The sequence below is a fragment of the Vitis riparia genome, chromosome 16, assembly GCF_004353265.1.
Source record: "Vitis riparia cultivar Riparia Gloire de Montpellier isolate 1030 chromosome 16, EGFV_Vit.rip_1.0, whole genome shotgun sequence".
NCBI classification, from domain to species: domain Eukaryota; kingdom Viridiplantae; phylum Streptophyta; class Magnoliopsida; order Vitales; family Vitaceae; genus Vitis; species Vitis riparia.
The window spans coordinates 7,602,275-7,624,850 of NC_048446.1; the positions used below are offsets into that span (position 1 = coordinate 7,602,275).

The following is a 22,576-nucleotide window of genomic DNA, read 5'->3' on the forward strand; positions in this document are numbered from 1 at the left end:
AAGGTTCTACTACCCAGTGGACTCCCTGGTGCTAGATATAGAATCATTGAGGAAGGGTGTGAATTCTATTCTAGTTATTCTTAAAAGACTCTTCCTTGCTAAGACCAATGCTCTCATTAACTATAGCAATGGATTGATGCAATTATCTTTGGGGAACATGACAATGGAAATGAATGTCTTTAATTTATGCAAGAAACAGATGGACCATGATGATGTGGAGGATGAGGAAGCATGCCTTATAAAGGCCTTGGAACAGGAACACACAGAAAATTTAATACAAGAGAAGATAGATGAATTTTTCTCTATAATCATTAAGGAAAAACATGTTGAAGTTGCTACAGAGTGGAAAGAAAAGGTAACATTTAGACTTTGAACAACATTGAGAAGAAAGGTGTCAAATGAATATTATCAACTATCTTGTTGGTATCATGACCCCCTCAGGAAGTATGAAGAAAGGTGCCACCACGTTTATGGATATCGTTGACAACTTTAGGTGTCAACTGAATGGTATTTTTGGAGTAAAAGCCTCTGTATCCTCCCTGAAATTTATCAAGAGAATAATGGTGTGGAAAACAGATAAATGTTAATGGAAAAGATGGTGAATTGAGTAACAAAGACATTATATTTACTAGAACACTAACTACAAATTAATCATATAACATTCTGGTAGCTACTATCACTTTGAAGCACAATAAAATTTGGACCTATTTGCCAATGTTTTCGAAAATAGTTCTTAATAGTTTTTAGGAATAAAACTATGTTTGCGGACTTAAATATCAAAAATAATTTTTTCAGCTTATTCTCCATGAAAGATAGCATACACGTATACACAATACAAAATTTTCAAAAAAACCTCCATATTTTCAATTATTATTCAGCACAGTCATTATATATATATATATGTATGAGTGTGTGTGTGTGTATGTGCGTGCTCGTGTGTGTGTGTATAACCCCTTAAAAGCACCTCAAATTTATTCTAAAAAACAACTTGTTTATTATTAATCATCAATAAATGACTTTAGTTTATAGAAATTAACCTTATTTATAGGCTTATCTAAGAAATCTAAAATGTACTAGGATTTTAATAACCTATTGTGACTCTAATTCTAATTCTCCTATAACCTTATTAGGTACTCATAATTTAACTCCAATAAATACTAATCCTAATTCAATTCTAAGTAATACTAAGCTATTTTAATTGCAACTAATACTAATTCACTTTCTTGATATATATCTTAGATATTCATCCTCATTCATTCCCTCTAACTTGAAAAAAAACTTGACCTTAAGTTTTACTGATTTTCCTTAATCAATTAAAAATATCGAGTAATGCCTTCCACCCTTTCTTATTTCGTCGACTTCGTAACATAATATGATAGGATCTTAAGATCTCTTGAACTTGTTCAATTTCATGCAAGACAAAGCACCAAACTTCAAAAGACTTTCCAATGTTGTGAAACAAGTTGATAGGCCTCAAAATAATTATGTGTCATCAACAAGTTTGTGGTATGTTGTATGTCATGCATAAGAGGAAGTTTATCGAGTAATTCTACCAGCCACAAGTCAAAAAAATCATTAAGGATATTTTGTACTTCTATTAAATATTCCTTATCATTCTCTATAAATTCATCCACTTCTCCAACCATTAGAGCAAAAACAATTTTACTTTCCATGTTTTCCTTTTCAAATTGATGCATGGTAAGCACTTTTTTTTTTCTTTATTCTATTTTGGAGCTCGGAGGTTCTTCTATGTTCCCTAGTGATAGTATTTGGAGGGTGAGAGTGCCTCCTAAGGTAGCATTCTTCGCTTGGGAGGCTTCCTAGGGTAAAGTCTTAACTTTGGAGCAACTTCAAAGGAGAGGGTTCTCCTTAGCAAATAGGTGCTTTCTATGTCTATCTGAAGTAGAAACGGTGGATCACCATTTACTTCATTGTGTGAAGACGCGGGTCCTATGGAATCTTCTTTTCTCCCTTTTTAGTGTATCTTGGACTCTTTCGTGTACAGTGAAGAAAACTCTTCTTGGGTGGCATGGAGCATTTGTGGGGAAAGTTCGTAAGAAGGCTTGGCAAATGGCTCCTTTATATAATTTTTTTGTCAGTCTGGAAGGAAAGGAATTGTTTAGCTTTTGGGAATGAGGAGCTTTCGCTTTAAAGGTTGAAATATTTTTTTGTATGTAATATTTGGTCTTGGGTCAGGGTTTCTTTAGTTATGAGCCCTTCTTCTTTGTAAATTTTTTAGACTGGTTAGGCTCTAAGTAAGGGAAGGTGGTGTGTATACTCCCTATATACTTTGAGGGCACTGTTTTTGGTATTTCCTCCTTTCGTTTAATATACTTCCTTTTTATCTATCAAAAAAAATAAAATTGGTAAGCATTTTTTTTTGTCGTGCCTTCTCTAGCTCCTTAACTAGCGGAACTTCTTTCATTGGAGGAAGGATCTTCTCATGCCCATTGTGTATGAAATATGTATTTTCGTAGCCATCATATTGAACCCTTCTATTAAAAAGTCAAGGTCTTCCTAGCAAAATGTGACTTGGTAACACTTCACACCGTACCGACTATTCAAAGTCCTTACCAAAAAGAAATGTGACTAAGCAACAAAAACTTACCAAAATGGAGATGTCATTAACCCATGCTTCTAAAAATAGATTAGGATGTTTCTCTCTTTTATGATTTAGTTTCTCAACAAGCACTTGCAAAGCTATGTTCAAACTGTTAACTTCATCAATGATCGTGGTACATAACCTCCTTTAGCAAGAGATAGATGTATGTAAAATGCTAGTACATCATCGATCTTCTATTTTCACCTTTGGGCAGCTAATAAAGGTTGCACTACTAAAATATGGCCTCCCATCATACCATCATAGTAATTGCATTCTTCATTAACTTCATATTCATTGCGAGTCTCATCTTTCTTTTGATAGCTCCAAAATTCAGATTCTACTTCTTCAATACAAAAGTGTATATCTTTGCTTAGGCACACAACAACATAATGACCATGGCCACCACACTTGAAGCACAAAGAAGTTAAGTCTACCTTGTTATCTGCAATACTCATTGAAATTTTATGCTTATTAGCATCTCTATTAAGCACATTCGAAGCCTGTTGATTGTTGCTCCCACCACTCGCATGATTAGAAGTTTTGAAGTTTGTTGTGCTTAAAGGCTTGTTTGCTGTCTAATTGGAGAAAGTGCTCCCAATTTGTGAACTTAGACATCTAGAAGCCCAAAACTTGAGCCCTTCTTCTATTTGAAGAGCTAATTGATAACCATCATCCACGGAATTAGTGTGTGCTACCATCTCAAGTTGAATCTTCATTTGAAGTCCAATTATATAATGGGCTGCAAGTTGAGCCTCACTTTCCTGGACTTGATTCCAAATTCTCAACTCATGAAATTCTTCTGTATATTCTTCAACTGACTTAGTACCTCCTTTGAGGGAAAACAATTTTGTGTACATGAGTTCTTCATAGTCAATTGAGAGAAAGTGTCCATTCATCTTCAACTTCATTTCATCTCATGTGTCTATAGGCAGAGTTATCTAGTTCTATAAAGCTAATTTTCAATATTATGCCACCATAGACATGCTACTCCTTTCAACTTTGCCTTCACAAAACGAACTTTTCTATTTTTAGGTATAACATATCAATCAAAGTAATATTGCATTGACATAATCCAATAAAAAAAAGTTGTTTGATTTAATTTTACCATTAAATTCAATGACTTTAAGGTGTTCCTTTTTTGTCATATCATCATCTTGCTCAAACAATTTGCCCTTCTTTGATTCCTTATCATAAAATTGTTTTGTTCTTCACATGGTCTAGTAGGTGATTGTCTAAATTGATGGCTTGTAGTCTCATCATCAATTGGTCATTTTTCTTAACTCTTTTCTAATAACTTCATGATCTCATCAAGTTTGCTATTTAGTTGTATTATAGTATCTTGATGGGATTGTTGTGTGACCAAAATTTCCTCTAAGTGTGTTGTAGTAGCATCTTGATTGTTAGAAGTGTTCCTTGAACTCGTGCTTTCATAAGTTGCTCCACTTCTCAATTACATACGTCTTCAAGCCAAGAATTTTTGCTCTAATAGCATAATTGATGAAGTATTACCCTATAATGGTTGCCTATAATCAAATAGGTAGGCTAGAGTTTTTATCTTTTAGGGTTGGGGAGAGGAATAAGGGATAAAATTTATGATAGAGAAAAATAAAAATAAAATATAGAGAAGGAAGATAAGAAGTAAAAGGGATAGAAACCTCAAAGTCGCACTAATGCCCTCTAAGAGTCTTACCTAGAAGAAAATTAATGTAATCTCACCATTGAAAATAGTAAAGTATGCAAGAAAACATAATATTATTAATCATCAATCAATTACTTTGATTTACATCAATTAGCCTTATTTATAGGCTTCTCTAAGAAATCCAAAGTCTATTAGGATTCTAATAACCTATTATAACTATAATTCTACTTCTCCTCTGACCTCATTAGCTATTCATAATTTAACTCCAAAAAATACTAATCCTAATTTAATTTCAAGCAATACTAACCTACTTTAATCACAACTAATACTAATTCACTTTCTTAATGTATATCTTGGACATTCATCCTCATCAAAATCGCTCTCAATTGCAACTAATACTAATTCACTTCCCATGTCTCTTATTTCTTATTAAGATTTAACAAAATGTTTGTTTCCTAATTTAAAAAAAAAAAAAAAAAAAGACTTTTTTTTAGTCCAAAATAAAAGATGTATTAATTATGAATAATAAGAACATGAGAAAGATAAGAATTCCACCCCACAATTACAAAACCTTATCAAAATATGAATGAACTCCTCCACTATACAAGAAGCCTATACAAAAAGGTTTAGACCACATAACAATATACATAGATGTCATATCCTCAAGTCCTAACTAAGCCCCTCTCAATGTTGTCCAAACTCTTTTGATCTACACAATGAATAACAATTGAGCTTAATAATATTGAGAGGTGTGTCTTTAAAAACATTGATGCAAAAGACCCAGAAAGAGGAATATAAGTGAAATGAATCTAATCTTACCACATCTCTGATGTCTGCCATTTGTCCTAAAAAATTCTAACATTTCCATCTCACCACACAATCCAAAGCATGTGAAACAAGAAATTTGCCAAAGGGTCTTACCTTTAATGGAGCTTCCCAAACACTTATATAAAATGATCAACAAATCACATATGCTTTTGGGTAAGACCTAATCAATCTTGACTTGTTTGGATAGACTATGCCAAAGCCCCAAAGTTATCGGGCAATAAAGAAAGAGATGATCAATCGACTCTCCACTCCCCTCACATAAAAAGTACCAATTAAGACTAAGGGATTTGAAAGGTTTTCTCAATTGTAGCATGCCATTGGTATTTACCTTCTTGTGTTCAATTAACGAAGAAAAAACCTTAACTTTAGATGAGACTTTAGGTTTCCATATAAATTTAGCTAGAGAGAAAGGAACTATATCTGATGTATTAGACAAAGCCATGAAGAAAGATTTGACTAGGAATAATCCTAAAGAGGTCAATGACTAGGAGACTCTCACATTTGGGGCAAATGGAGACAAGTGTACACAAGTGTGGGATGAGATAAGTCTTTCATAGTCCCTAATCTCCAAATCAATGAGGTTGTAATGGAAATTAAGATTCCAAGAAAAAGAAGAAAAGTGACCATTAAAGAAAAAGAAAATATAGTACTCTTAACAGCAATCTTCCCTTAAATTGATAGATTCATGGAAAGCGAGCCCTTAGAAGAAGGATATCTCCAACAAAGGTACCAATACTTGTAATGAATAGCAAGCAAATTCATTAGCCCTTCTAGTTTCCTAGGTGCATTGTCACTTTCCATTAGAGATGTGATTTACTTTTGCTAAATAAGCTACTAACTAGATTGCTCTAGGAAGTTTCCATATTTAATGAAATTGTGAAGAGGAAGAAGTTCTAAATAATAATATGCAAGCAATATTAATGGCAACTACTTCAAACTAAGTAATCAAGAGAAAACTACTAATATAAGAAAATCAGTTCTAATAGAAGTGTTCTCACAATAATTACAAACTAAACAGGAATGGAAAGGAAAAAGCATCAATTCCTAAAATCAAACATTAAATAACACATGATCCAATAAGCACAAATACCGAACTAACAATTGGTGATAATCCAATCAAAACATAAAATAAAATATACTAGAATTCAATTTATATGCTTATTCAAATGCAACTTACCAGAACTAATTAGCAATAAAGAAAATGTCCACTTAGACTATTAGCTGGATTAATATGCATTATTGGTCCCATACCTAACAGCTAATTTTGGGTTAACTTCTGGGTTAATGTGGTACCAAAACCTTGGTCTCAGGAGTTCTTGGGTTTAAACCTCACACCTTGCTTATTCCCCCATTCAATCCAAGTGTGAGAAAAGGCCACATGTGAAGTGGGATGTTGAAGCTATTAAATGAAGTTTGAGCCACCTTTCTATAAATTTTAAACTCACTATTAACAGCTTAAACTTTTGAGTTAAATGGTACTTTAACCATATCAACAGAAAACCAATATCAAATCAAAATAAAAGGAGAGGGAGGGAGAGAGGAGGGATTTATCAACTCTTCTAAGAGTGAAAATAAGCATTTTTATCTTCTTTTTTGCTTTTTCTAGTGAAAAAAGGAGGGAGGCGGGATATATGTAACTTCTATTTTGGATAGGGATTGGTTGATTAGGAGTAAAAACAGTAGAAAAAAAAAACCAAAAAAAACAAAAAAAAAATGTGTTTTTACATGTTTTTTCTTTGCATTCCCATTTATGTCTTCATGAATTAATAATATTTATTTTATTTATCTTTTAAATGAATACTCATTTATGGGTTATGCATTGATTTATTACCATAATAATCCAACAAATGACAAACCTCAAGATAGAAATGTGAATATATGATTATTGCTTCCAAACTAAATACTGAAATATATTAAACAATTCATAATATATTAATAATCATCCCCTTGAAAAGTTTGCCAAATTATGTAGATTGGCAGGATTCCAAGCAGGATGAATAAATAATGGATAAACCAACCCTCAAATTGTACAGAGCACCCTCGAATCAGAAAGCTTGATGACTCAATCAGAAAAATCAGAAATTTTACTAAAATAATGGGCTAATCATTATCTATGAGATTTCATTTTTATCTTATTTATAAAATTTCAACGTTTTTCTTTATTTGTGTATGGCACTCTTTTAGTATTTTAGAACCATTTATGTAATTACAACATTTTTTTTTAATAAAATCACATAAAGAAAGAAGTTCAATGACTATAATATCATTTTAAAAAATAATACTTGAGGAAGGAAATAGAGTTCACGATTAACCAACCTCAATCCCAAGTATATCATGAACACCATACATATAATTCAAGCCACATACTATCTCCCGAATCACTGTGTTGATTCCGGGGCACAATCCTCCACATGTCACTATACAAGCACGTACTTCCTCTGACTTGAAATAAACCTGAGATCGGAAAGACTGCATATTTATATTTCCATGATTCCAAAAGCATTCTTAGTGCATGATTGGACAAGACAAATACCTTTTCTCGAGGCCCTGCTCGCCGAAAATGAACTCCTCTAGGACTTCCCTTTTGAACAACAATCTGAAGAAAAAACATAGAAAGTAGTAAAGGAGGAACACAAAAAGATAAACATAAAAGAAACAAAAAACAAAAGTCACCTACTTTTTGTGCTACCATGTCTTCTGGGCTAACAAAATTTTTCCTAACAAACAGAAAATTTTAATGTATTCTGATCAATAAATGAAGTATAAAAGGACCATAAGAAAATCTTAACAAAAATAGTCATGTGATAATGATATGAAGTTACAAAAGACATTATGAATGAATAAGGGTGCTTACTTGACTATTGCATAAGCTAAGTTCTGTTGCAATGGGTTTGGGTATGACTGAAGAAAACAAGAAAAAAATGAATGAAAATATAAGTCAGAAATTACCCAGATCATTAGAAGCTAAAAAGACACATACAATACCCAGAATCAAAAAGTTAAACAAAGTGTGAAAGCCCTTTTTGATAAACTGCTACGCATAGGATTTGGAACAGACAACTCGAGGCATCATCAGTCCATTAGTCGTTCGCACAGGGAAAGAAAACCGAAAGGAATATAGATTTCAAGTTTCATTTGCTTTTAACCAGCACTTTAAGTAGACAATATAACTGGCACAGCTCATTAGTGAAAGGACTATAATTAGGATGTGAAGAAAAAAGGAAAAATTAATAGGTCCAAAATTTTTTTTATGTTGTAATATATAAACAATTAACTCATCCAAATTACCCAAAAACGCATTTAGTGATCCACAGACTGCTTTTATATTGGAATTTCCCATTAATATTCCCTAAAAACAAGAAAGTAGTCATGGAAGGTCAACTTCGTCCACCAAGTTTCAATATGGAGATCATTATCTGCCTTTTTTCTTCAATTCTTTACTAAGGGTTACTCTGCACATACAACTATGCTAAGTAATTGGAATAAAGATCTTGGGTCAGTGAGAGTTACCCTCTATAATCTTTTCTCTTTCCTTCTCACTTCTTTCTTTTAACTCTAGAAATCAAATCCTAAATACATAAAATATCAATATCTAAGGATCAAAGCACTAGGATAAAGAAGAACTAATTGAAGATTGCAAATACAGATAATGTCAACATACATACAGAAGAAATCAATGAGGGGATACTACTTTGTACATGGGATTCTTCCATAAGGGATACATTCTTTATGGTGTGATTTAACTAAGAATCATTTTTTTTTTTTTGATTGGAAACGACACAAAGATTTATTGATAGGATTTAACTAAGAATCATTGTGACAAGAGTTTGATTAAAGATAATTCCAAAGTTCCTTGCTGACATTTTGGGCCTCCAGTTATGGCTGGAACTCCACCTTTTGGCCTATTCCATTCTGTTCTTTATTAACATTCATGCTAGCTGTTATGGTCACTTTAGCAATGTTGTTGATAGCCACAGGTTGATGCCTTCTGGCTGATGTTCTGATACCTTGAGACATTCCAACAATATTTTGCTGCTGATTCAAAGCCTTTGGCTGTTGAAGAGTTCAAGTATCAGATGCAGTCTGTTTGAATCACGTTGATGTTTGTTAGCGCCTGAAATTAATGTACTCCCAAACAAAAGCTTGCTTGTGGAGGTTTAAGCTGGTAGCTATTGCATGTTCTTGGTTCAGACTTTGCCTGTCCCTTTTTGTATTTCTCATTGCTTGTAATCATTTCTAGTTTTATCACTTGTACAAACCTGCCTTCCAGGATTTGAAGAAGTAGCCATTTGACTACTTTTTTTTGGCAACATCTGGTACTGCTAAGTAGCCATTTGTGTTAAAGCACTGCAGTCTTAAAAACTGTAATTTCCTCATCTATGAGAGCTTTTATTCATTTTCCTCCTCAAAGTTTCATGCAAAGCATCTGCTATCATAGTCCTCATAGCTCCTCATAGCCTCTCAAACTCATTATCATGTATCACTGTTTTAAATGCTCCAGAATATATGACTAGTATACCTCCCTTGCTATCCACTTAGGTTTTTTACTCCATACACATGGTAAAATTGAAGAAAGTTGCAGTCATTTGCTTCCCTCCAATGCTGAGATAAAACATTGTTACTCTCATTCCTTTCTCTCTTTGATTTTATATGTTCCTAACTTTGCACCACTCCATCAAAAATATTATTTAATTGAATCGGTTACGTTCCTTTCAAATTTTCATTTTTAGGCACATACAGCTTTTTACTATTTTCTTTCCCAAGCTCCCGTTTCCTCATTTGTTGGAGCATGATGTAAATTACGAGTCCAAATCCTAATAGCATAAAATTTTTGGGAATTTGCTTTCTTCAACATGGTATCAAAGCTATGATTAACCAAAGCGTTCACATTCAAGTCCTCCTCCCATCTATTTATTTGTTTAGTTATTTGCAATCACAAATTTGTTATTTGTCTACTACTACTTATGATTTGTCTACTGCTACTTCTATCTATGGATCTCACATACATTATAGAACTGCATTAAGGAGGTTATAGCATTGATATACATTGTGGGTCCAAATTCTAATAGTTTAAGCTTTTAGGAAATTTGGTTACTCAAAACTTATGAAGCTCACTAAGTCAATAGTTTTGGCCCAACAAGCAGTACTAGACATAATCTTTTGCTTTGTTATTCCTATCTATGCTTAATGGTTTTGGTACAACAAGTAGCACTAGACACAATCTTTTGCCTTGTTATTCCTGTATATGGATTGGGTTATTTAGATATTCAAAAACAGGTATTCCCTCATTTATTATGGTTCTTTGAATATTTGTACAATTGCACACAACAAAAACATTGTTTTCCATGTCCCATTTATTCAAGTAAAGATGATATGCCATGTTCCCTTGTCATTCAAGACTTTAGGATGTCAATATGGAACAGGAAAATGAGAGACAAAGAAGAAATAAAGAACATATTTAGCATTAAACTATATTTTTGGTCTCTCCAACTTTATTCATGAATAGTCTGATGATAAAAGTTAATTATAAAAAAAAATTAAAAAAAAAATAAAAAGGAAGAAAGAAAGAGATGGTGGAACCCCGCATCATTAATAACAACTTTTTTTCTCTGCTCAACAATTTTATGAAAGGTGTAAAGTCAATTCATTTACATTTTTTCTCTTCTCAACAAATTTTTTAAAAGGTGTAAAAATAATTCATTTACTGCCTGTATCAACTTCCATAGGATGTTTCATACTTAGTTCAGAATCCTGATTTAGATAATTCAATCTCATAATAGAAAAAGGATACATGTATTTAGGACTACAACTCCAAGCATACAAAGTCAAAAATGGCATATACATAACTAAAATAGGGTTGAAATACCCTTAAAAGGTTGATTACTGAAGAAAAAACCAGGAAGTTCTCAAGATGGCCAGCAGATGGGAATAAATGCCAGCAAAAAGTGAGTAAACTCCTTGATTCTAAGTTCTAAACCCTCATATGGTAGTTTCAAGATAGTGTGGAACTGAAATGGCACCTAAATGGGTTTGAAGGTCATAAATTGTTTTCAGCATTCTTCTTTTGAGGTTTATTATTGCTAGACTTTGGTTATTCATAGTTCTTGTGTTTAAAGTAGGATAAAAGTCAAGTGACGTAATGTTATTGCAGCATTACTGTTCAATGGTATTGCTACTGTGGCGAGTAATGATTCAAACTGTTGCAGCATGACATGTTCATGCACTTGCAGCACCAAAATAAATAAGTGTTTGGCCTTTTTATTTAGATGAAAGTGAAACTAATGGTTCATTTTGTTTAGAAAAGCATCATGATTATCTCCTTCCAAAGTTAACGGATGATCATTAAGAAATTGCAGTTTCAAGCTCTTGTTTAGAAATTGCAGTTAATGAGGGTGTAGTTTTTCCATAGAAAGCAGCATTTTATTAAAAAGGGGAAAAAGAAAACAAAAAAGAAAAAAAATTGAATGAGCTGTCCTTTAAGCAAACATAAGGAATAGAATAAATAAATAAATAAAGAGCTTGTTGGGTGTATTTTGCCAAAGTGTGATTGCCTGGGAAACCTTATTCTTATTGCCTTTCTTTGTTCTATCTCTGCTTTGTGGTCATTTATATGGGAGACTAAAGCAATCTATCAATGTTGAGAGCCACCATTTAAGATGACAGCCAAATGTTACAGTGGTGGTGTTGCCATTCAATAGTGAGGTGAGAGGACGAAAAGAGGATTCGAATGAGGCAATTAAAGGAAGCATAGGAGATGGTAACAGTAGTGACAGGGTCACAAAGAGCTCTCCAGAGTATGCATCAATTCTCTAGGTTCCTCAATTCCAAGGATCACTAAGAGCCCTCTAAACTGTCCTTCAGTCTCAGAGTTCCTCATTTGGAAAGGTCAGTTAGAGTTTTGTAGACTATCAGCAAGTGCCTAGCACATTTGATTTGACAAAAAGTTCTCAAGATTATGTTCAAAGTCTCTAAAATCTTCTAGCTCATGCTATAATTAATTAATATTTTCTTTTAGCCAATCATAGAATGAACTAAATCAACTAAGACAGGAAGCATCCTATGCAGGTCATTGTTTTTTTTCTATAGATAATTGTGCATTGTAAACAAACACAATAAGAGTTCTTCACATTGTGACTTCTAATATTTAATATTGGAATTGATTTAACAATATAAATAGAATATTTATTCTACTTTAAAGTATGATACAGACAGTCTAGACCTTTTTCACAATTTCCTAAGATCCTAATTTTTTTTATATTCTAGAAATCACAATATATCATAATACTTGGATTTTGTCTTCCCTAAGTAGTAGTAGGCCTATTCAAAGAGAGAATTGATTGACTGTCCTTTCAAGAATATATTCTCTCATTTATTCCTATCCAGCCAGTGAATACCCAACACAAGTCATAGATAAAATATGTGTATACTGGGCTCATGTCACAATCTCATTTCCCCAAATTGCCTTATCATTAAACATATTGATACCAATATGTATCAATATTTTTCACCCAGAACACAGCTTTTAATGACATTCACAATGGATTTGGAGGAAAAGAAGGCCTCAGATTTGGATCACAATAAGTGTGTGTGGGTGGGTGGGGGGAGAGAGGGGAATGAAAAAAAAAAGTTTGAAAAAAAAAATTACAAAAATTAAAAAATAAATAAATAAATAAAAAGCATGAGCTAAGCAAATTTATTCTTTCTCAAATTCCGTTTTATAGAGAGCTTGAAGAATTTGCACAGGTGTAAGTTTTTAAACAGTACACTCCCATGACAAACCAAACAAAACAATTTGATAGTCCTTTCTATTGCCTATTTGTTCCCCTTGTAATTTCAGAGTGCCAGCTTTCTTTCTTTGATACTACCGTTTGGAACCAATGATAGTCAGAATGGAAAGGAGAGGAATTAGCATAAATGTTTGAATTCCGCTATCTATCCCTATTCAACCTTATCCTCCACAATGCTGAGCATAAAGGAAGCCAATAGAAAAATGCTTCCTTACTTCAATTCTTTCGCAACTCCAAACAAAAAGAAAGAAAATTAATCCAGTTCTTCTCCTTCCCTTTCCTTGGTTCCGAACAGATTCCTAGTTTTCCAAATCAATCCTTTATCCAAAAACAAAGGGATGTTACTTAATTCACATTTACTTTCTAAGGATCACAACAATAATAGCTCGAATTACCGGCAAATCAGGCAGAAAATTCGTCAAGTGCGGAACTTCATCCACAACAAAACCATCATCATCACCTCCACCTCCACCGCCACCGCCGGAATTACATGAATATTGAGCTCTGATCCGCCGATTTTGGCGCGAAATCAACGGCGTGAGGGAAAAATTCCTGGATTTGAAACTGTAATTGGGGAAATTGGAGAGTGAAGTGAGATTGCAGGATTTCAATGGAGGTGGAATGGAAGAGAGAGCAAACGAAGAGAGAGAAAGATCCATTGGAAGAACAGCGAGCCAGGTGAAGGGCAGAGATTCTGCGCTTGAAATGTAAGAGAGAGGGTGGGATCTGGTGCGATCGATCTCACTGAGATTATAACGACCATTTTCCGTAAAGTCAGCAGAGGGGCTCAGACTTTTTTTTTTTCTCTTTTTTGTTTTTGTTGTTGTTGTTTTGTGCATTTGGTTAATAAATACACATTATAAAGCAGTGTTGTGGTAGCTCAAGGCACAAGAACGGAATCATATGGACCAAATGCATTAATATAAGAAGATTCTACGCCATGATCCATGTGCCTAGCCGCTAATGACTCTTATGAACTGTCACATTGTTTGGTCGATGGGAAAATACTAATAAAGGAAACCATGAGTAGTAAGCCTAGGCAGCAAAGTAGAGGAGGGGGTGTCCCATTAACTCCAAACCATGCATTGAACCAGACACGTTAGGACATGGCTCATAAACATTGTTTGAACGGCTAGAATTCGATTCACCAACCTTGAGAAAAATAAAAGAAAATCATTATATTGGAAAACCCAACATGAGAATCTAAGGTTAGAGCATTGAGAAAAGTACATAGTCAGCAGCATACAATTATTTTTCAAGTGGGAAACATGGGGATGATGATTGTGAACCCTAGATGTTCCCATTTGATTGAGCTGGAGGAGGTAGATGAAGGACCCAGATGGGGATTTGAATATTCATTGAATTTGGAAAGAAGAAGAAGGAGAAGAAGAGAAAAAAAGGAATAATCCAGGGTGTTTTGATGAGATGAGGATACAGAAAGGAAGGGAATAGGAAGTTGGGTGTGTTCTTGAGGAATCACCTCCCACCTCTGTAAGGGCAACCTCCCACCTCCACTTACTGAAAATGTGAAAAAGAGAATCGAAAGAATTAAAGAAAGAGTAGAGAGAAACTCTTCTCGGTTGGGAAATCTGCTTTTCTTTCCAAAAACCTTTTATAACCTTAGAAAAATGAAAATTTTAATATTTTTAGTTACTCATCTTAAAGATAAATATTAATTGAGGACTTAATATGTGATGACTTAATAAGGGCATAATACAATAATTTAATGTAGTGGCATCCATCATTTGCATTAACAAACACTCTCCTTTAGATGTCCATCATACTATTATGCCTCATTAAAGCCTTACCGATAAAAGATCCTGTGGCTACATTTAGTTGTCCGGATGGGATAGGATACAATATGTATATATTAAAATAATTCCATTGAATAGGATATGCAGGATATGCATATCCTAGGATATGATTTCGAATGGGATATTTAAGGTAGCATATCCAATTATATATATTATATTTATATTTACTTTATCAAATGAATAGAAAGTAATATGAAATATATATTATTTTCAATGTTTAAAATAAAAATTATATCACATTCAAATATTTTTTATTTAAAAAATGAAAATTTTGTTATGTTTAGCAATATTAATGATTAAAATATTTAAGCTTTACAAATAAATTTTTTTATATTATATTATTTAATATATAAAAATAATTTTTATATATCATATATTAATATTATTTTATAAATATTTTTTTTTAGTTTTTCATTTTTAATCATAAATTTAATTTAAAATAATAAAAAATTATTTTGTAAAATAAGTATACTAAACATGGGATAAAAAAAAAAGTAGATAATATATCCCACCACTTTATCTTATCCCAAGTTTGGTTGAATATAGAATATAATTAGTGATGGGATAACTTATCATATCCCATCACTAACCAAATATGGGATAGGATATAATATCTCTTCTCTTATTCTATTCTATACTATATCCGACCAACTAAACATAGTTTATAAGAAAAATTTAGCAAAGGAAAAAGAGTGTTAATATTCTTGCAGTTTTTTTAGGTTGATGTTGTTGGAATAAAACTCTTAAAAGCAAAACATGATATAATAAAGTTAGACTTAAGTTTCCCTTATTGAACTTATCTGACTTAAACTCATATAAGCTTGAATCACTTAATTCAACCCAAAACAGGTCTTAGTTGATTAATTAACTACATATGATCATCTAATTAACAATTTAGTCCAATATAAAAAACTTATTTACTATTTATTGTACAACCTTGCATAATTATCAACACACCCTTATGCATATGAGTAAACCTATAACCAATCTAACCCTCATAAATTGTATCATAATGGTATATGAGCTCAGAGTGGGGACTATTCGAACCCATAGAAGTACTAGCTCCCTTAGAATTCAATTCAATTCTAAAGTTAGTTTAACATTCCACTATAAAGAATTAACCGCACTCTAGTATCCCATATAAATAACAAGAAGACGAAGATTGAACCTATGACCTACTATCTATTACGTGTAGACTCTCCATGAACTAGTCTTCATAATCTAATATGATAATATTGTCACATGTAAAGATTACATCTCTAATTCTTGAGTTACAAATCTCACTTATTATGTGATCGACTAATATACTCTAACTCCAAAGTGCATATGTCAAATTTCACTACGGTCAAGTTTGCTTAAACAAATATAACATGGGATAGGATAAGAGATGAGTATTATATCATATCTTATATTTGGTTGGTGATGGGATATGAAAAATTATTTCATCACTTATCATATCCTATGTTCAACCAACCATGGGATAGGATAAGTAGTATGATATATTATCCACCCTCTATTTTTTTATCCCTTCTACATGAGATATGTTAATCTTATTATAAGATATGAGATATTGATATCCCATGTATCATAAATATATTTATTTATTGATTTGTTTATTTATTTATTTATTTTTATATACTCATTTTGTAAAATAAAAAAATTATTATAAATTTATGGTTAAAAAAAACTTATAAACTAATATTAATATATGAAATATATATTATTTTTATATATTGAATAACATAATATACAAATTTTTTATTTGTAAAATTTTAATGTTTTAGTTATGAATATTGTTAAATATAAGAGAAATTTCAATTTTTAAATAGAAAATAGTGGCATGTGATATAATTTTTATTTTAAATACTGAAAATAATCTTTATTTCATTTTTTTTTTATTCATTTCACAAACTAAATATAAACATAATATAATCAAACATATCTCATTAGATATATTACCTTAGAATATCATGTTCATAGGATATGTCTATCAAAAAAATATCATATTCCATTGGCCTAGGACATACATATCTTATCCCGCCAATCAAACGTAGCCTAAAGGAATTATCACGAGCACAAATTTCATGATCATATATCTTTTGAATCACCTAAGGGTACATGTTGTTTCAAACTTATGAAATATCATGGTATCTCTATTGAGAATACTTGTTGCCACTAGTCTCCATCAATAGTGACCCAATCCTTAGGGATATATGACCATTTTAGAGTCTTACTCACAGGTTAATGCCTCATGTTGCTTTTGGCACAAACTCAATATCCTTTCAAGGTTGAGAGTCGATGCAATATAGTAGCTTAGTAAATCATGACAATCGATAGCCTTATGTCATAATTCATTGTAAGTCTTATCCAGTGTACATCGATCACATATACTAGTGCACTCACCATGAGAAACTAATCCTAATAGCAAGACAGGTCATCTCTCCAATTCAGAGGCAGTGTACTACAGTCTCTGTTGGATTGCCCAAATCCATGAATTGACTATGGACAACTTATCTATTTACAAGAAACTCATGATTTGTATCCTCTATGCAACTCCTAATGCATTTAAGTCATATACAATATAAAATATATGGGTTGAATCCGAAATCAATGTTAATCCATAAAAAAAGATAGCAAACGGATGGTCAAGTCTAATTTTGTTACATTATGTCTCACTTTTAGTGGTGCAATCCCAACAAAGTGTTTTGTATAGTTTTGATTTGGAACTCCACACCACTTATGTGGTTGCCCAGTGGGGGGGGGGGGGATAGGGGAGGCGGGGCTTAAAATGGGATTATGGGTTCAAATGTCGAGCTAGGGGGTAGAGTCTGAAGCGACAAAGTATGCTTTGTTGTGCCCCTAATGGGATGACCAAGAGATGAGCTCTTTGGTATCATGATTTAAGATAGTGAGACCTTAAAGACCATGTAGATGTGGGGGTTCATAGGTAGTAGGCTTGTGTATAGGTGATTGATTGATCAAAGATATGTCCAAACTGATTACATATTTTACATCTCACACATTCTTTAAATGTTATTATGATTATTCTATGATAATTTCTAATTACCAAAGTTATTATAGATATATATGTTTTAGAATTGTATTTAATGTGGACTAACCATTCTAACACTTGTGTATCATGACTGTTCACTGGACCTTATGTTCACCTCATAGAATTAATTAATTTTTTTTCAAGTGAGGACTCTTGTATTCTTAATGAGGAGATAGAATTGACTTCAGAAGGCATTTAACTTTAGTTCTTTCCTTATTAAACTTGTGAGATATCTAGTCTATTTCCATTATGTATTTTAGCTCAATTTTAGTTATTCTCAATTGTGTGGCTTATCTTACAAACCTTGTTTCTGCCATCGTTGTATCTAATTGTTGTTTTATTAAGATTATTGTGGACCCCGCATTTCGGCTCAATGCGCTTCCACTCGATGGCGAGCTCGATTTTATTTTGAAAATGATTTTATTTATTAGAAAATGACTTGGAGTCACCACTTATTTTTGTTTTATTTTTAAAGAGTAAACAAAATAAGAAAGAAAACCCTAAGTGTGACTCCTTATTTTGGAAAATGTGGTCTGTGAAAAATTGGATCGGACTTCGGGAGTCAGGTTACTTATTGGGAAGGTATGGTAAAAACCGTAGCACCTCTCTAAATCCCTAAAGTCGGATCTCTACTAATAAGATGAAGCTGACGTGGCAATCGACAAGAAAAACAATGAATACCGACATGATCACACCTTGGAAGTCAAAACATATATGGATGATGGTCAGAATGAGAAAAGATGTGTACCTGATCAGCAATCGGCAACGTGCTATCATAAAATGGAGTTAGTGCACAGTAATGAATATAAAATATGTCATTCATATCACCAAACAAGAAGAATCACCAATAGCACGTATGACATTCCATTTAAATTCATTTTTATTTTGAAGAAAATTTATTTGATGTCGGGCCCCCATCAAAGCCCAATTTATTTTTGAGTAAATTAATTTCGTAAATTCTATAATTAAGAATTACGAAAATAAATTCACACTTATTTTAAAATATTTTAAAAATCAAAGAAAATTTGAAAGTGGCTTGTCGAAAAGAAAATGACAACCAAATTTGATTAAAAATGGGATTTTGGTATCTAAAAACTCTGAGGATGGAAAATTTGATGATTTGAAATCGTTTTAAAAACAAAAAAAAAAAAAACAAAAGTTGGAGAATCATTTGAAAACGGGGTTAGGAAATTATTTTTAAAATCAAAGGGAAAGAATTTTGGGGGGTGGCACGTGGCTCAAAAAGTGGCAATGCTAATGGTGTAAAAAGTGGGGGGTATGATGAGAGACAGCCATGCAAATTGATGTCACACAGGTGGACCTGGGATGCAACTGATCATGCCGAACTGTGTTTGGCATCCTTCCGATGCTTTGAGGATTAAAATAGCACCCTTACTCTTCAGTTCGTTTTCAGTTGGACTTAATAGAGCAAGGCGCTGTTTTGTTGCTATACAGGCTGCTGAATCGAAACAGCTTCAAGCTACAATGTCGTCTCTAGCCTGTTCCAAGACTTCCAGTGAAAGACCAGATTTCTGGGGAACATTAGCAATAAATCTCACTTCCTCAACCCCCAAAATTCTGCAACGGCTTGCCAATCTGGTAATGATGCAAACCCACTGCTTGAGTGTCCTTCTTCAAATGTTCCTCTTGAACTTCTGAGCTGAATGGTTTACCACCCTATTGACAAAATCCTCAACTTTAAGATGGACATATCATGCCATTGCTTTCACTTCAAATATATCCCCTTCACTTTCTGAAACATGGCATTTCGGTAAACGAAGTTCTTGTCGTTCCGTTTGGGTGTAGCATATGTGAAGGCTCTCAATCTTGTGTAGCTTAACCTCAAGATAGCATTCAGGTGTATCCAAATTTTGGTCAGAAAGCTCGTTAGTCATCAGAATCCTCACTTCCATATTCTTGAATTTCTTCAAAGTAGTAGATCTATCGATCTTGCCAAGATTCCCATGTGACTCAGCCACTTTCATTCCACGAGTCTCCAGTTTGAAGACAACGTCCTGTAGACACTTGGTGTGATTCATAAAAACTATCACACACTTGTCATCAAGCGTATGAATGCATTTTTCAGTGTATCAATCTTATGCTGCAATTTTAAGACACATAAATAATGTCTCAAAACTGATAGCGGACACTCTGCTGCTGCAATTGGGCTCCAAAGACGTGGGACATATCATTATTCTAGTCAGATTGACAAACCTGTCTAAAAAAAAGGTAAGAGACTCCTGTGCGTTTCAGCTGGTTCAATTGTCCTTTCTTGATAAACTAACTATAGTGGGCTTCTCTGATCAATGCACAAAAACCAAGAATCATGGGAGTTGAATCTAGCAATTCTCTAGGTTTGATGTCAAAGGAACCTGTTGATATTTCACTTCTTTTGCATCCATGTCTTCTACAACTGATGGATTATCATCATTCTTTGAATTTAAGGTCCCTGGATTATCTTCTACATACCCATCTGAATCAAGTTTTTTCCCATTATGTGGAACTTTTTTTTTTTTGCCAGGTGGAAGGTCCTTAGTAACCCATGTGTTGCCTCTTGATTGGACACCACAGAATGATGTAGTGGGTGAAATAAACGAATGAGAGGGCAACACGTATGAGAGGATATGCTGGGGAGATTTTGCAGGCCATTATTGGGTAGCAGGCCAGCTGCAGTGAGGGGGTGCTTTTCAGGGGGAGCGGATGAGAGAGAGGATTCGGGCAGAGAGGAAGAGGTGGGTTGTCTGGGGGGAGCGTATTGAGTTTTGGGGGGGGAGGTCATTCTTGGAGAAGTTTGGCTAGAGAGGGGAGACCGGTTTTGGGAGGAGTTTTTTTTTGGAGCTTGGAGAGGACATTTTCAGAGGAAGCTGGGGGAAAGACATCTAGTGCATTTTCAGGTAAACTCACTATGAACCATACATTTTTTTTTTTTATTCTGGGTATCATTTCACTGGATGTCTTGGATTATTTATTTGTCGGTTTTCCACCTGTGTTGCTGATTCTTCCTCTGTTTCTTTGATTTGACTCGAAAAATTGGTGAACTTCTTGTTATCTTATTCACTGTGAGGTGTTTAGAGTTATTGTTTTCACTTCTGCTTTGGATCTGCTTGAGATTTTCCCACCCACTTCCGGCTCATTGATCATCGTGAAATGAAGCTATATTTACAACATTTTTTTTTCCTCTCTCGGGCATGCTATGTTTTTCATCACTTTCTCCCCTGTTTCTAGTATTTTTGGAATGTTGGGTATTACAGTTGGGCTGGCCATCTGGGTCAGGATGTTTTGGGAAAGTTTAATTTCGTCGAATAGCATCAGCTGTGGAAAGAAGTCGGAGATTGGAGCTCTATTGAAGCAATTAGCTTCATTCTGGTGCTGCGTGGTCTTTTGAAGAAATCCCCTTTGTTTTATCTAGCATCAAGGATTTTGAGGGATTATTTCCAGTTGTCAAAGAAAGTCTCAGTTCTATGCCACGAAAGAGTGGGTTATCTGAACATGATAAAAGAGCTTTTCTGCGAAATTAAATGCGGATGATGACTGTTCTCAGAGTCATTTCTGAGTTGGATGGATATGGCCGTATTAAATGTGGACTCAAGATTCTGGAGTGCACTATGGCAATCTGATTCATTATTGGCTTCTAGAGATGAGGAATTCAGACCCATGGTCTTCATGGCAGGCCATTTGGTTGCAATGTCGGACTGGTGCAGTCCATTGTACTGGTTATATGCAGGCGCATGTATTTATGGAGTCCTGTGGTTGTTATCGGAAATGGCTGCTGAGAAGACCTTTGAGACATCTGAGCAGGTGACTATGGGATTGAAGTCAGATACCTCTACTAAGTTGACCAATCAAGATGTGGTTTCCGGAAAAGATGGAATACCATCTGATTCAATGTCTTCCCTGCCCTCTCCTGGGGATGCTACTGCTAGTGTCAAAGGTGTACAATCAGACAATGGAATAGTTTGTTATCTGCCTGGCTGTAATGCGTATGCTAGTGGGACTCTTATGGGTGTTGATGGGCAATGCATTAGTCAACCTCTTTACTTTTCATCAGGATATCTTCAGCAGCCTATCCCTTCTGGGACAGAAACTGTACCGTGTTATTCATGGGATTCGACTTATGTTGGAGATGCTACAAATGGAACCAATGCTATTTGTGGGAGATATTTAAAGTGCTAACAGATCCTCCTTGCATGAGGTGTCGGTTGGTTGACTTTGTACTGCTACAGGTGGCTGCCTCTTGATGTTGCTAGAACGTGGATTCGTCATTGGTTTGAATCAAGTTGGTTGTACCATTCCTTTCTTTAACAGCTACTTTGGCCGAGAGGAGAAACAGTCCTGCTATAGCAATTCCACTGGTTGCTTTGGGAACTTAAAATGGAACAATTGACAACATTGATGTTTCAGCTAATGCAGTCGCTAGAAGTTTCTCCATTCATGACAGCACCTTTAGGGGATTGCGGGAGGTTTACGTAACTAGTCAAAGTTCTTCCTGGACTTTCAGCCATATATCTTTCAAAGCCAAGCCTGAGTGCTTCATGAACAGTATAGCTCGCTTCATAACCAGTTCTTCTGAATGTTTCCACATCATGATTGAAGTATCCATAAAAAATCCGAGAACATCCATTGCTGACAGAGATTGTTGAAGGCAACCTCATATGCTTGGGGATGCCATCCATGTTTGCTAAAATCTCTATTCCCAAACCTCTGTAATCAGATGAACCTGGCCACTGCTGCATTTGGCTAGTCTAATTTGCTAAGATCCTCAATGATTTAAATCATCATGCTCACCTAACCTATTACCCCCACCATTCATCTAGTCACATCAATAAACCCACTTCATCTTGCTACCTTTCCACC

General features: G+C 34.0%; 1 protein-coding gene across 1 annotated transcript; it reads right to left on the reverse strand.

Moving 5' to 3' along the window:
• Positions 1-287: 287 nt before the first annotated feature.
• On the reverse strand, positions 288-13,628 carry LOC117933991 (ATP-dependent 6-phosphofructokinase 4, chloroplastic-like). Its single transcript, XM_034855580.1, has 6 exons — positions 13,252-13,628; positions 7,924-7,970; positions 7,747-7,786; positions 7,603-7,665; positions 7,386-7,523; positions 288-539 (listed from the first exon to the last, which is right to left on the reverse strand). Exons 1-6 carry the CDS (start codon positions 13,513-13,515, stop codon positions 438-440), a joined length of 654 nt encoding a protein of 217 aa, XP_034711471.1. The 5' UTR covers positions 13,516-13,628; the 3' UTR covers positions 288-437.
• Between the last annotated feature and the right edge of the window lie 8,948 nt (positions 13,629-22,576).

What these genes read in the sequence shown, in the direction of transcription:
- LOC117933991 (XM_034855580.1), bottom strand. Translation starts at nt 13,515, where the DNA reads ATGGATCTTTCTCTCTCTTCGTTTGCTCTCTCTTCCATTCCACCTCCA. An exon ending in GAGCAGGGCCTCGAGAAAAG is followed by an intron (nt 7,524 to 7,602) that starts GTATTTGTCTTG and finishes TTCCGATCTCAG; the next exon opens with GTTTATTTCAAGTCAGAGGA. An exon ending in ATGATATACTTGGGATTGAG is followed by an intron (nt 540 to 7,385) that starts GTTGGTTAATCG and finishes GATAAATTTCAG; the next exon opens with GGAGGATACAGAGGCTTTTA.